At 50.9% G+C, this 16,979-nt stretch overlaps 1 protein-coding gene across 1 annotated transcript in view; it reads left to right on the forward strand.

Annotated features, from left to right (window-relative positions):
- The window catches only part of LOC132583743 (dehydrogenase/reductase SDR family member 4-like), a 206,255-nt gene that overhangs the window by 174,656 nt on the left and 14,620 nt on the right, over positions 1–16,979 (forward strand). Inside the window, exons 2-6 of the mRNA XM_060255394.1 lie at positions 1,006–1,162; positions 3,827–4,004; positions 10,098–10,199; positions 11,220–11,290; positions 13,661–13,712. Coding sequence (XP_060111377.1) covers positions 1,029–1,162; positions 3,827–4,004; positions 10,098–10,199; positions 11,220–11,290; positions 13,661–13,712 — 537 coding nt within the window. The 5' untranslated portion in view covers positions 1,006–1,028. The remainder of the gene's footprint in view (positions 1–1,005; positions 1,163–3,826; positions 4,005–10,097; positions 10,200–11,219; positions 11,291–13,660; positions 13,713–16,979) is intronic.

The raw sequence follows: 16,979 nt of genomic DNA on the forward strand, positions 1-16,979 counted from the left end.
GTTGGAGATGCCAGGGATTGAACCTGGGACCTTCCGCTTCCCAAGCAGATGCTCTACCGCTGAGCCACCGTCCCTCCCCAAAATCACTTTTGCATGCCCAGCATAGTCTCTGAACCAATGAAGCTGCTTACTGAGAAGATGGAGATCTGAGTATTGTCTACTCAGACTGGCAGCAGCTCTCCAGGGTCTCAAGCTGACTTTTTTCACACCTACTTCCCTTTTTAGTTGGAGATGCTGGGGATTGAACCCGGGACCTTCTGCTTACCAAGCAGATGCTCTGCTACTGAGCCACCCTCCCTAAGAAATCCCGCAGTTCCCCCAGAGATTTTCTTTTCTTTTCCTGCCCCGAGCACAACTGGATTAATCAATCCCCCGCTGCTACCAGGCGGGAGCCAATTTGGAGGAGCAAAGGCCAGATCGTGCAGAGCCCCAGCGGGCAGCCTCCTCCGTGGGCGGGCACTCAGCGTTTCCGAGGAACCTTTTCATTATTTCATTAGCCCAGCCAGACTTCGTTCTCTCCGCCCTTCGGGCCTGGAATACTGGGCTTAGCCGTCATACCCCTTGTCGGCCACCGGAGGGCGATCGCGTCACCGCTTCAGCCTTTCGAAATCCTGCTGGCTGCCCCCCCCCGCCCCCCAGCTCCTAATTCCACACTCCCCTTTCTTTTGCTTCCTGTCTCGCTCTCTTTCCCCGCGGGATCGGTCTTGGGGGGGTGGGGATCAAAGGTGAGGCATGTTGCTTTTGGGATCCTTTTGCAAGGAATAGCGGGGGGGGGGGGCAGATTTTTGCAAGTCATTGCAATTTGCAAACAAACCAGGAAGGGAGTTGCAAGCCCGTTTGCAATGCAGAGCAAACTTCCTGGCTTGCAAGGGGGGCGGGCTGCAGAGAAGCAAGCAAAGAGGCTGGCGGAGGGGGCGGGGGTCCGCTCCACGCGTGCCTTGAGCCCACCAGGTGTGACCCGCTTTGCAGGCTTGCGTGGACTCCGGAGCCGGGCAGAGTCCGAAGGAGGCGGGACCGGCGGCCCGAAGATGATCCGCGCCCTCGCAGCCTCCCAGTCGCCCGGCCGAGCTCTGCGCCGAGTCCTCAGCATGGCCAGCGCCGCCTCCCGGACCCGCGGGACCCTCGCCGACAAGGTGGCCCTAGTCACCGCCTCCACCGAGGGGTGAGTCAGCGCCGCTGGGATTCCCAGAGGGGCCGGGGTGGAAGGCTTCTGCAGGTCCCGAGGCAGGGCCTGCCCTAGACTGGCCCCCCTAGGCAAGGCTAAGTTCTGGCGCCCCCCCCCCGGACTGATAATTAAACCGTCACATAGGGGGTGCCCAGTTCGGTGCCCCCAGGAAGGCTGGCGCCCTAGGCAGTCGCCTATTTTGCCTAGTGCAGAGTCAGCCCTGATCCCAAAGCTTGGGGAGCCCAGCTGGCTTGGGGGGGAGGGCTTAGGGTTGCCAGGTCCAATTCAAGAAATATCTGGGGACTCTGGGGGGTGGAGCCAGGAGACCCTGGGGGTGGAGCCAAGAGCAAGGTTGTGCAAGCATAATTGAACTCCAAAGGAAGTTCTGGCTGTCACTTTTAAAGGGACCACGCTCCCAGAACTTGGCAATGATGGATTGGGGCACCTCCTTTTGGGGCTCATAGAATTGGACCCCCTGGTGCAATCTTTTTGAAACTTGGGGGGTGTTTTGAGGAGAGGCGCTGGATGCTATGCTGCAAATTTGGTGCCTCTACCTCTAAAAACAGCCCCCCCCCAGATATCCACGGATCAATTCTCCATTATACCCTACGGCAGAGGTGGCCAGCGGTAGCTCTCCAGAAGTTTTTTGCCTACAACTCCCATCAGCCCCAGGCATTGGCCATGCTGGCTGGGGCTGATAGGCATTATAGGCAAAAAACATCTGGAGAGCTACCGTTGGCCACCCCTGCCGTAGGGTATAATGGAGAATTGATGTGTGAGTATCTGGGGCTCTGAGGGGCTCCTGTTTTTTAAGGCAGAGGCGCCAAATTTGCAGCTTAGTATCCGGTGCCTTTCCTCAAAACACCCCCCAAGTTTCAAGAAGACTGGACCAATGGGGATCAGTTCTATGAGCCCCAAAAGAAAGTTCCCCTAGCCTTCATTATTTCCAATGGAGGGAGGAAGGCATTTAAAAGGAGTGTGGTCCCTTTAAATGTGATGGCCAGAACTCCCTTTGGAGTTCAGTTATGCTTGTCACAACCTTGCTCCTGGATCCACCCCCAAGTCCAATTCAAGAAATATCTGTGGACTTTGGGGTGACCAACGGTAGCTCTCCAGATGTTTTTTTTGCCTACAACTCCCATCAGCCCCAGCCATTGGCCATGCTGGCTGGGGCTGATGGGAGTTGTAGGCAAAAAAAACATCTGGAGAGCTACCGTTGGCCACCCCTGCCCTATGGGAATCAATCTCCATAGGGCCTCCAGACTTGGACTGGCAACAGTAGGAGGGCTTCGTCTTGCAGTGGGAGGGAGGGGATCTCCGTTGGCCCCCGAGAGAAGTGTTGAATGGGGACCCCAGCCACAGTTCACCACAGTTTTCTATTGCCAAATTGGAGCCCGGCTTAATATTTAACTGAAGCAGCAGGTTCAGAAAGAAATCCGCAAAGGAGCCTGTTTAAAAACATGTAAGAAATTCCTGATAGGTTTCTAATCCACTCTGTGCCTTGAAACCAGTAAAGCTTTGAGCTTGGAAGAATAACATTTTTATTTGATTTTACTTCATTTATACCGCCGCGCCCCCCCCCCCCCCGGCACGCCTTTCTTCTCAAAGGGGACTCAAAGTGGTTTAAAGCCTTCTCCATTTTATTCTCACAACAACCCAGTAAGGTAGGAGCCTAAGAGTACGTGACTGGCGCAAGGGCAGCCAGCGAGCCGGCAAGGCAGCGTGAGGATTCGAACCTGGGTCTCCCATCTGATGCGCTAACTATTACACCCCTCTGGCTCTCTGCAGAGCTGTCCTTGAAAGGGTCACTGCTGTGAGAGCTCTCTGAGCCCCAACCACCTCACAGGGTGTCTGTTGTGGGGGGAGAAGATATAGGAGATTGTAAACCACTCTGAGTCTCTGTCCTTGAAAGGGCAGCTGCTGCGAGAGCCCTCTCCAGCCCCACCCACCTCATAGCGTGTCTGTTGTGGGGGAGGAAGGTAAAGGAGATTGTGAGCCGCTCTGAGACTCTTCGGAGTGTAAATATAAATCCAATATCTTCTTCTTCTTCCTATCAGGCCCCCAAGCAATTCCTTCTCCCTCTTTCTTGCTCCCTTCTGCATCACATCTTGCTTTGCCAGGCTTGCTCAATTGCACAGGAGCTTCAGAGCAAAACCTCTATTTTCTCCATTGGCTGAGGCTCCTCCACTTGGGGAGGAAGTGGGGGAGGGATAGCTTGCTTTGCCAGGCTCTCTCAGTTGCACAGCAGAGCTGCTGAGCCAAGCCTTTCTTCCTTCTATTGGCTGAGGCGCCTCCCCCTCCTGGCCCTCTGGGGAAGGAAGAAAAGAGTCAGAGCTTCCTTTGCCCAGTTCCCTGGATCCCATGGGAGAAATACAAAGAAAGCACCTTTAAGACCAACGAGTGCTAATGTTTTATGCATGTTTTAAGGTTTTGGGGTTTTTTTTACAAAAATCTTTAATTGTGTTTTATTTGTGTCCTTTATAAAGCTTATATCTCTGCTACCTATTCATAAAATAGGTACACAGATGGCCCAAAGTGGCCCGGCCCGACAAGGTCTCATTTATGTCAGATCCGTCCCTCATAACAAATGAGTTTGACACCCCTGTTCTAGGTGTTTGGTCAGTGTAACATTCTTCCCCCTTCACGCTTGCTTTCGACAAGGATCGGCTTTGCGATTGCCCGCCGCCTAGGCCAGGATGGAGCTCATGTGGTCTTGAGTAGCCGAAAACAAGCCAACGTGGACCGGGCCGTTGCAGAACTTCAGAAGGAGAACCTGAGCGTGTCTGGGCTGGTGTGTCATGTGGGGAAGGCCGAAGACCGGCAGCGCCTGATTGATGCGGTGAGTGTGTGGGTCATTCGTTATGGCTTCACGCCCGCGTGTCTGTGTGCCAGGGGTCCTCGGGGGGCAAGGATTTCAGGGGACTGACTTCGTGTGCGAGATACTTGCTAACGAGCGGTGGTCTTCCAGTGAGGACAGATGGGCATTTGCGTGTTCAGTCCACACAGGATGACGCCGTTACAGGGTACATCCTACAGCAGTTCCCAGAATTCTCAGCAACATGTGAAAATTCCGCAGCGATCCTGCAGGGGTTTCTCATGTGAAAGCCTTACCAGGCAACGGCAAATGGGGCACTCATTGAGAGGGGGCGGCACCGTGCCATTGTTGTTGCTGCCTTCTTGGCATGCACAGGAGCTACGGAGCAAAGCCTCTATTTTCTCCATTGGCTGAGGCTCCTCCCTTGGGGAGGAAGGGGGAAGGAATAGATTGCTTTGCCAGGCTCTCTTAGTTGCACAGCAGAGCTACTGAGCCAAGTCTTTCTTCCTTCTATTGGCTGAGGCTCTTCCCCCTCCTGGCCCAGTTTGGTGTCGTGGTTAAGTGCGCGGACTCTTATCTGGGAGAACCGGGTTTGATTCCCCACTCCTCCACTTGCAGCTGCTGGAATGGCCTTGGGTCAGCCATAGCTCTTGCTATGTGGTTAAATGCACTGACTCTTATCTGGGAGAGCCGGGTTTGATTCCCCACTCCTCCACTTGCAGCTGCTGGAATGGCCTTGGGTCAGCCATAGCTCTTGCTAAGTGGTTAAGTGCACAGACTCTTATCTGGGAGAACCGGGTTTGATTCCCCACTCCTCCACTTGCAGCTGGTGGAATGGCCTTGGGTCAGCCATAGCCTTGGCAGAGGTTGTCCTTGAAAGGGCAGCTGCTGTGAGAGCCCTCTCAGCCCCACCCACCTCACAGGGTGTCTGTTGTGGGGGAGGAAGGGAAAGGAGATTGTGAGCCGCTCTGAGACTCTTCGGAGTGGAGGGCGGGATATAAATCCAATATCTTCATCTACCTCACAGGGTGTCTGTTGTGAGGGAGGAAGGGAAAGGAGATTGTGAGCCGCTCTGAGACTCTTCGGAGTGGAGGGCGGGATATAAATCCAATATCTTCATCTACCTCACAGGGTGTCTGTTGTGGGGGAGGAAGGGAAAGGAGATTGTGAGCTGCTCTGAGACTCTCTGGAGTGGAGGGCGGGATATAAATCCAATATCTTCATCTACCTCACAGGGTGTCTGTTGTGAGGGAGGAAGGGAAAGGAGATTGTGAGCCGCTCTGAGACTCTTCGGAGTGGAGGGCGGGATATAAATCCAATATCTTCATCTACCTCACAGGGTGTCTGTTGTGGGGGAGGAAGGGAAAGGAGATTGTGAGCTGCTCTGAGACTCTCTGGAGTGGAGGGCGGGATATAAATCCAATATCTTCATCTACCTCACAGGGTGTCTGTCGTGGGGGAGGAAGGTAAAGGAGATTGTGAGCCGCTCTGAGACTCTTCGGAGTGGAGGGCGGGATATAAATCCAATATCTTCATCTACCTCACAGGGTGTCTGTTGTGGGGGAGGAAGGGAAAGGAGATTGTAAGCCACTCTGAGACTCTTCGGAGTGGAGGGCAGGATATAAATCCAATATCTTCATCTACCTCACAGGGTGTCTGTTGTGGTGGTGGGAGGAAGGTAAAGGAGATTGTGAGCTGCTCTGAGACTCTCCGGAGTGGAGGGCGGGATATAAATCCAATATCTTCATCTACCTCACAGGGTGTCTGTTGTGGGGGGGGGGGGAGGAAGGGAAAGGAGATTGTGAGCCGCTCTGAGACTCCTCGGAGTGGAGGGCGGGATATAAATCCAATATCTTCTTCTTCCTGTGTCCAGCCCTCATGCCCCTCTGTCACCGTGATCTGAGGCAGTCAAAAGATGGCCGGCTGGTCTTCCTGCCTTCCCAAGCCTCTTCTTTCCTCACCTTCCGCAAGGAACTCCGATGAGGTCATGGAGGTCACTAGAGGGTGCATTCAGAGTGGCGACACTTTGTGCCCTCAGTCGTTAACTGATAGCACACCCGTGTTCAGCAGCGGCCATCCAACAGCTGTGGTGGGTTGGACCTCTTAAGTGTGCGTGTGGAAAACGTCACATTCGGTTAGGCCCACAGGCCGCCTAACTTGACGTGACAAATCCACCTCAAGCCGATTTGGGGCAGCGTTTAAGCCCGCAGACGGATCTGAGTTGTGGGAAGTTCCCTCACACTAGCTGCATTGCTCGAGAGAATGGCAGTTAAATGGGGCTCATGTCGAGGACCTCCCTTTCAAATGAGTGAAAAGGGAGACAGGGCCAAATGGCTTTTCCACCTCAGCCAACCAGACCCTGATCAGCTCCCCCCCCCACACACACACACATTCAGTGTACTCATGTTTCACTGGCCAGAATCCTATTTTTTCATTCTCAAAATCAGCCATCTTTCTGCAGCAGCCGCACCAAGAGTATGGGTTCTGCTCCTGTCACAATTTGGGTGTAGTACATCTCTACCTCCTTCCACTTTAAAGAGGAGCCTTTTCCCAAATCGCTGCTCACTTGGACTTCCAGAAGGGCAGAACAGTGCCCTGTTGTGGGCTGGGGTAGCGATCCAGGACTTCAGAGTCCAATGTGCAGGAATGTGGGAGAGAGGGAGCCAAATGGATCATTGTGTACAATGCTGTGATCCTTTGAAACCACATATATTGTGATCAACCCTGGTAAGAGAACTTATCCTCCCCCCCACACACAAAGATACTAAGGACAAAAATGATGAAGGGGATTTACAGCAGTAAGACGGAATGAGGGACTGGAATTAACCAGCCTGTTCCCACAGGAGCCCCATGGCGCAGAGTGTTAAAGCTGCAGTACTGCAGTCCTAAGCTCTGCTCACGACCTGCGTTCGATCTCCGGCGTAAGCTGGGTTTTCAGGTAGCTGGCTCGAGGTTGACTCAGCCTTCCATCCTTTTGAGGTCGGTCAAATGAGTACCCAGCTTGCTGGGGGGAAAGTGTAGATGACTGGGGAAGGCAATGACAAACCACCCCTTAAAAGGTCTGCTGTGAAAACGTGAAAGCAACGTCACCCTAGAGTTGGAAACGACTGGTGCTTGCACAGGGGACCTTTCCTTTCCTTTTCCCACCCTTCCAATTGTAACCCCAGCAGATACATCCTACAAAAAAGGAAACGCCAGGTTAAAGGAGGGTCTCAGTGGTAGATCACCTTCTTGACATGCGGAAGGTTCTGGGTTCAATCTGGGTTCAACCTCCCGATAAAAAGAGGACCAGGCTGTAGGTGATGGGAAAGACCTCTGCCCGAGACCCTGGAGAACACCTGCCAGTCTCAGTAGACAATACGGACGTTGATGGACCAAAGGTCCGATGCAGAAGTGTTCTGGAGAAGGGCCGTAGCTCAGTGGTAGAGCCCCTGCTCAGCGTGCAGAAGGTCCCAGGTTCAATCCCCGGCATCTCCAGATAAAAAAAAGGATTAGGCAATAGGGGATGGGAAAGATTTCTACCTGAGACCCCCGAGAGCCGCTGCCAGTGTGAGTAGATAGTACTGAACCCCAGAGGTGTAAGACATGCATCCTGGATGCAAATCAGGCTCCCGGAAGGCTCCTATCAGACCCTTGAGGAACTGGCTGCTTCCTTCTCCCTCTCTTGGTTCCTTCTGCATAACAGCTTGCTTGGCCAGGCTTGCTCAATCACACAGGAGCTACAGAGCAAAGCCTCTATTTTTCTCCTGAGGAAGGGAGCGGGGGAGCCTGCTTTGCCAGGCTCTCTCAATCACACAGCAGAGCTACTGAGCCAAGCCTCTCTTCCTTCTATTGACTGAGGTTCCAGGTCCCCTGGGAAAGGAAGGAACGAGTTTCTTTTGCCTAGTTTCCTGGATCCCATGGGAGAGCTACAAAGAAAGCACCTTTAAGACCGACTAGTGCTAACGTTTTAAGCATGCTTTATTTGGATTAAAAAAAAAAAAAACTTTAATTGTGTTTGTCCATGTCCTTTATAAAGTTTATATCTCTGCAACCTGCCTTTACCGTATATGCCCCAGCGAGCATTTCGGTCCGGGTCTCAAAACCTGTTGACAGTCCCCAGCGTCAAGGAAGTTAAGCTTCAGTCAACTAGAGCCGGGGCCTTTTCCGCGGCTGCCCCCAGCTGGTGGAATGAGTTGCAAGAGGATGTTAGAGCCCTGCGAGAGCTCTCACAGTTCCGCAGGGCCTGTAAAATGGCACTCTTCCACCTTGCTTTTCCACAAGGTCAACTTACAGCAATGGACTAGGCCTATAAACTGGAATTTAACATCATTCTGGACTTCCTACCACGCTATGGCAATTTGGGGTCTCCTGGAACATCTAACATTGACTATCCAGGCTTACTGCTACCATCGAAACTCAATTGCATCATGAATTATTGTCATATTGTTTTAACTGATACTTTAATGTTGTTTTTATGTTTTATGTATTATCAGTGTTTTTATCTCGTTTGGTCGTTTTTGACCCTAACCTGTGAGCCACCCTGAGCCTGCCTTCGGTGGGGAGGATGGGATATAACTATTTATTTATTTATTTATTGATTGATTGATTGATTGATTGATTGATATCCCGCCCTTCCCACCAAGTGGCTCAGGGCAGCTTACAGCATAAAATCCAACATAAAATTAAGTTTAGGCATTTAATATGGTTAAAACATTTAAAACATTAAAAGCAACAGAAGTCTAATAGAACCACATTTAGTTTCTTGTGCCGGTAAGTTATAAGCCAGCCGGAAGAGGGTTGTCTTACAGGCCCTGTGAAACTGAGCAAGGTCCCGCAGGGCCCTCACCTCTTCCGGCTGCTGGTTCCACCAGGAAGGGGCCATAAAAGAGAAGGCCCTGTCCCTGGTAGATTTTAAGCGGGCTTCCTTTGGCCCGGGGATAACGAGGAGGTTTTGAGTTCCGATCTCAGTACTCTCTGGGGAACATGTGGGGAGAGACGGTCCTTCAGGTAGGCAGGTCCTAGGCTATATAGGGCTTTAAAGGTAATAACCAGCACCTTGTACCGGACTCGGTATGTTATTGGCAGCCGGTGCAGATCCCGGAGCCCCGGCCGGATGTGCTCCCTTCTTGGGAGCCCCAATAGCAGCTGGGCCGCGGCATTCTGCACTAGCTGCAACTTCCAAGTTTGGCACAAAGGCAGCCCCATGTAGAGAGCATTGCAGTAGTCCAACCTCGAGGTGACCGTAGCATGGATCACTGTTGCTAGATCGTCGCGCTCCAGGAAGGGGGCAAGTTGCCTTGCCCGCCTGAGATGAAAAAAGCACTAAAATAACATAAATAAATAACATTTTTATTACACACGTGGCCCAGCCCAAAAGGCCTCATTTATGTCAGATCCATTCTTCATAACAAAGGAGTTTGACACCCCTGTGATAGACCGATAGTATGATTCACTATATAGCAAATTTATATTATTCACATCCTATTCTATGCATGCCATATGCTGGTCTACTCTTTGTCATTCCCCTGTTTGGTGTAGTGGTGAAGTGTGCGGACTCTTATCTGGGAGAACCGGGTTTGATTCCCCACTCCTCCACTCGCGGCTGCTGGAATGGCCTTGGGTCAGCCAGAACTATCGCAGGAGTTGTCCTTGAAAGGGCAGCTGCTGTGAGAGCCCTCTCAGCCCCAGCCTCCTCACAGGGTGTCTGTTGTGGGGGGAGGAAGATAGAGGAGATTGTAAGCCGCTCTGAGTCTCTGATTCAGAGAAAAGGGCGGGGTATAAATCTGCAGTCGTCTTCTTCTTTTGTTCAGGAATTCCTGTCGCCTTACGTATCCTCTCATCCCCCTGAAGAGTCTTTGGTTTCATAACTGGGAGTGTGTGAGGAAAGGTGGCATTTAGCAGGTGGAGCTCAATTTCCCCAAAGGCCTCAATCCAAGGAGCTTCCACCAAACCCATTTCTAGCTTTCACCTGGGATGTTTCCAGGATGTGAGATTTATCTCCTGGCAGGGGTGGAGCAGCTCTGCTCCAAAATTAAAACGAGACTAATACGGGCAGGTGTATTCTGTGTCAGGCTGGCTTTTTCCACAGAAATGTATATGGCTGCATCATTGTAAAGTTCTGCTCTCCCAATTTAGGCCCTCGAGCGCCACGGAGGCATCGACATATTGGTTTCCAACGCGGCCGTGAATCCGTTTTTTGGCAGCACCCTCGATGCCACCGAAGATGTGTGGGACAAGGTGTGAGAATTTGGCGGGAAATCAGGAAGAGCCCCTGTTTGTGTCAGGATGAATTCTGTGAGGGCAGAGAGGGGAAGGTTAAGAGTTGCCCGCTGACCAGGACAAAAGCCCTGGCCTGTTTTTCTGTCTTTTACAGCAAGGTGACGCACCACAATAGGCAAGGGAAGCTTTTCATAGCCCAGAGAGAAGCCTTCACTTTGTCTGTTCGAGGCTCAGGGGCTAATAAAGAAGTAGGCAACTACAGGGAAGGAAGCTTAAAAGCTGAGTTGCAGGAGAGAGGGCTTGAGGGGTGTTGTGGAAACACCCATCACTGCTTCCTGGCACTGCTCTGCTTGTGAAGCCCAGACAAAGCGGACAGGTTAGCGCGCAGCAAAGCCTTGTGGGAAATATCGCCCACCTCAGGATGGTTGCCATGGCTGCCGACAGAAAGTGGGTCATGATGACCAGTGTTCCCTCTAAGCTGGGTTAGTGTGAGCTAGCTCACAGCTTTTTAGCCTCTGGCTCACATATTTTTGTCTTCGTTCAGGAAAAACGGCCCCGAAGCAAACTGATTTATGCAGGAGCTCACAACTTTTATGCCAGTAACTCACAAAATAGAATTTTTGTTCACCACACTCCACAGCTGAGAGGTCATGACTAGGGGGCTGGAGAAAGTGTCTCAGCACCCCCCGTAATTCCTACCTCACATTATCTGTTTCTGTCATTCTGGGCATTAGCTACCGTCATTTCAGTTTTGGCGGGACTTCAAGGGGTTCCAGGCCTACTCTCTCAGTGGCCTTCTCTGTAAGGTTACCACCTTTAGGTTGAAAAATTCCTGGAGATTTTGAGGATGGAACCCGGGTAGGGTGTGGTTTGGAGAGGGGAAGGAACTTCGCAGAATATAATGCCAGAGAGTTCACGATCCATAGCCATTTTCTTCAGGAAAACTGGCCTCTGAAGACTGGAGATCAGTTGTCATTCCAGAAGATTCCCTGGAGGCTGACAATCCTACTTCTTTGCCTTCTTTTTTTTCTTTCTCAGATCCTGGATATCAACGTCAAGGCCACCGCTCTCCTGGTCAAGTTGGTTGTGCCTCACATGGAGAAGAGGGGGTGAGGCCCAGCAGGCAGGCCCGAAAGAGACAGCCAGGGCAAGGGAAGCCAGACTCTGGCCTGCCTACCAAATCCTCTGGCCCCTGGGCAACCTTGCATCCCACCTGACAGATCTGTTCTGACACAGGAACCGTTGAGGCAGCCTCTTCTACCCCCCCTCCCCAGCCTTCTTTCCCTTTCGCTGCTGCCATACTTGCCCATCCAAGTTTCTAGCCCTCAGCACTGACCCTTGCAGGGTCTGGGACCTTGCCATGCAATCATAAATGGAGTGGCCCCCTACTAAGTCAGTTTGCTTCAGCGGGTGTAGGACTCCACTTGTTCGTGTTGTTCTGTTTGTGTTCTCCTGCGAGCCCCCTTTTTTTCACACTCTCTGCTCCACACAAACTTAGCCCTCAAATGTAAGAACATAAGAGAAGCCATGTTGGATCAGGCCAGTGGCCCATCCAGTCCAACACTCTGTGTCACATAAGAGAAGCCATGTTGGATCAGGCCAATGGGCCATCCAATCCAACACTCTGTGTCACCTAAGAACATAAGAGAAGCCCTGTTAGATCAGGCCAGTGGCCGCTTCAGTCCAACACTCTGTGTCACATAAGAACATAAGAGAAGCCATATTGGATCAGGCCAATGGCCCATCCAGTCCAACACTCTGTATCACATAAGTACATAAGAGAAGCCAGGTTGGATCAGGCAAGTGGTCCATCCAGTCCAACACTCTGTGTCACTTAAGAACATAAGAGAAGCCCTGTTGGATCAGGCCAATGGCCCATCCAGTCCAACACTCTGTGTCACCTAAGAACATAAGAGAAGCCATATTGGATCAGGCCAATGGCCCATCCTGTCCAACACTCTGTATCACATAAGTACATAAGAGAAGCCAGGTTGGATCAGGCAAATGGCCCATCCAGTCCAACATTCTGTGTCACATAAGAACATAAGAGAAGCCATGTTGGATCAGGCCAGTGGCCCATCCAGTCCAACACTCTGTGTCACATAAGAACATAAGAGAAGCTTCCAAAGCTTTAGTTGTTTAAAAATGTCCAAGAAGGTTAGGATCCTGACGAGCTTATGTCAAATCAATGACTCTGAAAAGTCTTGCAGACGATGACTATGCAAACTTCCCGAGACTCCTCAAAGCCTCAAAGAAACCCCCTTCAGGGCTTCTTTTCGGCCAAGGTAAATCTTTTTTCAAAGTTTCTGCGCAAGTCTTGGACCTTTCTCTCACTGAGAAAGGTAGGCAGTGGGCTTTGATTTGCCCTCCACTACCCCGAACAAAACTTTCAGCCTGCTCCCGTTCCGAGAGACAGCTCAACTCGGCATTTTCCTTCCTCTTGTGTTCTTATGTGACTCAGAGTGTTGGACTGGAGAGGCCATTGGCCTAATCCAACATGGCTTCTCTTATGTTCTTCTTGCTTTGGGGCTACTTCCTATTCCCATCGTGACAAGTTGATCCAACATGGCTTCTCTTATGTTCTTATGTGACACAGAGTGTTGGACTGGATGGGCCATTGGCCTGATCCAACATGGCTTCTTTGATGTTCTTATGTGACACAGAGTGTTGGACTGGAAGGGCCATTGGCCTGATCCAACATGGCTCCTCTTATGTTCTTATGTGACTCAGAGTGTTGGACTGGAGGGGCCACTGGCCTGATCCAACATGGCTTCTCTTATGTTCTTATGATCAGTTGCAATCCCAGGAGATCTCCGACTAGATTGTCATCCCTTAACTACAAACGATCTCTTGTTTACAGAAAACGGTTCCCTTGGAGAAAATTTGGAGGGTGGACTCTATGGTATTTTGCCCTGCGGAACTCCCTCACCTCCCGAAACCCTGTCACCCCCAAGTTCTGTACCCCAAACAGGCAGGATTTCCCAACTTGGCTGTTGTTCGCAGTTGTCACAGTTAAATATCCTAGCTAGCTTCTTCTCGAAGATGCTGTCTTCTTGGCCTGCTGTGAATGTGGGAGGCAGTCACAGCCCTTCATCTTCCGAGGTGGACTCGGAGGCTCCCCAGATCAGACTCGGAATTGATCCCTTTCCTTCGTCTCTCTTTGGTAGAGTTTCCCCCCCCCTCTGATCTGCCTTCACTTTGCCTTGCCTGTTCCCCAACTCCTGAGTGGCTCCACCTCACATCTACCCCTGTTAAATCCTCCGTTCTTTCTACCTGTCTCCAACCTTCTGCGTGTCTTCCACCTGAGAAAACTCCAGGGGACAGAGACTGGGTGGTTTCTGTAGCTGGCTCACTGGGACCAAAAATAAAATGGTAGTCGTGGGGAAAGAGGGGGATGAGAGGAAGGATGGTGAAAATAAAGGGTAAAGGAAGAGAGTGCCAAGAGCAGACCCTTTCTCCTTTCCTCCCTTCCCTTTCAGGGGTGGCTCCATCGTCATCGTCTCCTCGATCGCTGCATATTCTCCATTCCCGGTGAGTCAGCCGTAGTCTTGCGCTGCTGGGCTGTTCTTTGGGGCCTAGAATTTCTTCTGCTCTTCTGTTGCAACCAGGGGTCGTTTTGTAGAAAAAATAGGTGGTGGAGCTCATTAGCAGAACTCGCTAGTATATGCTGCCCCCCCCCCCCCTCCAGCCATAAGCAACCCAATGCAAGAAAGGCGAGCCCGGGCCAGCTAAGCCTGCTTGGGCTAACTAGAGATCCAACCAGCCCAGCAGGCCTCACTCTTCTGAGCTCCCCCCCTCCCACAGTCAAAAGGCCAGCAAGACCCCTGCCACCCAAAATCACGTCAGAAGTGGAGAAAGGGTGGGGCGGGCTTCTCCAGGGGTTAATGAGGGCTATTGGGGGTGTGGCAAAGTTCCTGGTGGTTGGCTGGCTGCCCACTCTCCTAATCCAGGGATTGTTATGCAGCTGCACCTACTGTTCAGTGGACAAGGTAGGTGGGGAGGAGAAGGGGGGCTGTCAGAAAGGTTCAGGAGCTATGCTCCTGCTGAATCTGAGACCTGGTTGCAACTGAGCATCAAAAGATGAGCCCTGACACAGGTTTCAGGCTCTAAGAAGGCTGAAGATACCTGAGCTGCTTCTTCAATTTAACGAGTTTATTAAATCTGTGTACAATGGGAAGGGAGCGGGGGCGAAATGGGAGGCCAAAACACCCCCGGAAGCAGCCTTCCCCCAGGGGTCAGTCACCAGAGGTCACCATGACATCCATGTGCACACACACACTCACACATGCACATATAAGTACAAAAAGAAAAAAAGAAAGAAACAGCCTTCCTCCTGAAATAAACCGGGGTTTGAAGGCTGCCAATACTGTTGTGGTTGCCTAACAATCCCTACAATGGCCACTGAGATCTCAGAGGGCTTTCATTTCTTAAAGGTACAGGAGCCATTGGCATTGTTTGGGGGGATTTTAGCCCCTGACAGTGTTTTGTTTGTTTTTCAGATTTTTCTGAAAACCTGGAACTTTTCTCAAGTTTGGAGAAAGTTCTGTTGTGTCTGGTCATGTCTGCAATCTCCTGATTTAAATATCCACAGATGAGGCCATGTGGATAATTAGACATATTAATATGGCATGCATTTGGATATATAGACCCCACTCTTCTTCCCCCTAGTAACTCACAGTGGCTTACAATATTATTGTCCCCTCCTCCATTTTATCCTTACAACCAGGGCTTTTTCTGTAGCAGAAGCTTCTTTGCATATTAGGCCACACACCCCTGATGTAGCCAATCCTCCTGGAGCTTGGAATTCTAGCAGGGGCTCCTTTGCATATTAGGCCACGCCCCCCTGATGTAGCCAATCCTCCTGGAGCTTACAGCAGGCCGTGTAAGTAAGAGCCCTGTAAGCTCTTGGAGGATTGGCTACATCGGGGCAGGGGGTGGCCTAATACGCAAAGGAGTTCCTGCTACAAAAAAACCCCTACCTGCAGGGTAGGTTAGGATAAGCGTGTGTCATTGGCCAAAGGTCTCCCAGAGACACTCCATGGCAGAGCAGAAACTCAAAACTTAAGTCTCCTGGATTTTAACCTGACATCAACCAATCCAGAGAAGGGAAACCAAAGGACCCCATTGGTGGGAATCTAAAAGCAGTGTAGGGGAGCAAAGGATACCAGGGCAGATATAATCAATATTTTAATAATAAAAAAACCAGTGTAATCCCATATGTAAAAAAGTCATAGTCCCAACACTATAGCTTCTTCAGGGTTATTTATAATACATCACAGTAAGCTGTCAATTTTGTCCTAGAATCATAGAGTTGGAAGGGACCTCTAGGGTCAGGGAGAGCCAGTTTGGTGTAGTGGTTAAGTGTGCGGACTCTGATCTGGGAGAACCAGGCTTGATTCCCCACTCCTCCACTTGCACCCGCTAGCATGGCCTTGGGTCAGCCAGAGCTCTGGCAGAGGTTGTCCTTGAAAAGGGCAGCTGCTGTGAGAGCCCTCTCCAGCCCCACCCACCTCACAGGGTGTCTTTTGTGGGGGAGGGAGGTAAAGGAGATTGTGAGCCGCTCTGAGACTCTTCGGAGTGGAGGGCGGAATATAAATCCAATATCTTCATCTACCTCACAGGGTGTCTGTTGTGGGGGAGGAAGGGAAAGAAGATTGTGAGCCGCTCTGAGGCTCTTTGGAGTGGAGGGCGGGATATAAATCCAATATCTTCATCTACCTCACAGGGTGTCTGTTGTGGGGGAGGAAGGGAAAGGAGATTGTGAGCCGCTCTGAAACTCTTCGGAGTGGAGGGCGGGATATAAATCCGATATCATCTTCATCATCATCTAGTCCAACCCCCTGCACAATGCAGGAAACTCGCAAACACCTCCCCCTAAATTCACAGGATGGGCCTGGCTAGCCAAAACTTGTCAGATCTCAAAAGCAAAGCTGAGTCACCTTGGTTTACTGTTTGGATGGGAGACCTCCAAAGAAGTCCAGGGCAGCTGTGCAGAGGCAGGCAACGGCAAGCTATCTCTGCTCATCTCTTGCCTTGAAAACCTCATGTTTGGTTGCCATGCGTTAGCTGTGACTTACAGTACTTCCCACCACCTAGCTCAGGGGTGTCAAACACGTGGACCGGGGGCCGAATCAGGCCCCCAGAGGGCTGCTATCAGGCCCTCCAGCAACCGGCTCTTGTCTTCTTCCTTCTCCCTCTCTTGCTTCCTTCTGCATCTCAACTTGCTTTGCAAGGCTTGCTCAATCACACAGAAGCTACAGAGCAAAACCTTGATTTTCTCTATTGGCTGAGGCTCCTCCCCCTCTTGGTCCCCTGGGGAAGGAGGGAAAGAGCCAGAGCTTCCTTTGCCCAGTTCCCTGGATCACACAGGAGACATACAAAGAGAGCACCTTTAAGACCAACAAGCGCTAATGTTTTAAGCAAGTTTTATTTTAAGTTTTTTTAAAAAAATCTTTAGTGGTGTGTGTCTGTGTCCTTTATAAAGCTTATACCTCTGCTACCTAATCTTAAATAGGTACACATACGGCCCGGCTCCACAAGGTCTCATTTATGTCAGAGCTGGTTCAACACCCGTGACCTAGCTAGTATTAATAAAAAACTAACTCCAAAGATTAAAGAGAAACCGAAAATAAAAATAGACAAGTTGTAAAGTCGTAATAACAGACTTAAAACAGTGAGGCAAAAGGGCATCAAATCCTACTCTCAAATAGGTCTCCTGGGAAGCTGTGTAAAAATATCTTTGAAAGAACACACACATCGTTTTACCGACTATACACAAGAACTGGTCTTCCAGGGAAA

Source organism: Heteronotia binoei, chromosome 15 (assembly GCF_032191835.1).
Source record: "Heteronotia binoei isolate CCM8104 ecotype False Entrance Well chromosome 15, APGP_CSIRO_Hbin_v1, whole genome shotgun sequence".
Taxonomy (NCBI): Eukaryota; Metazoa; Chordata; class Lepidosauria; order Squamata; family Gekkonidae; genus Heteronotia; species Heteronotia binoei.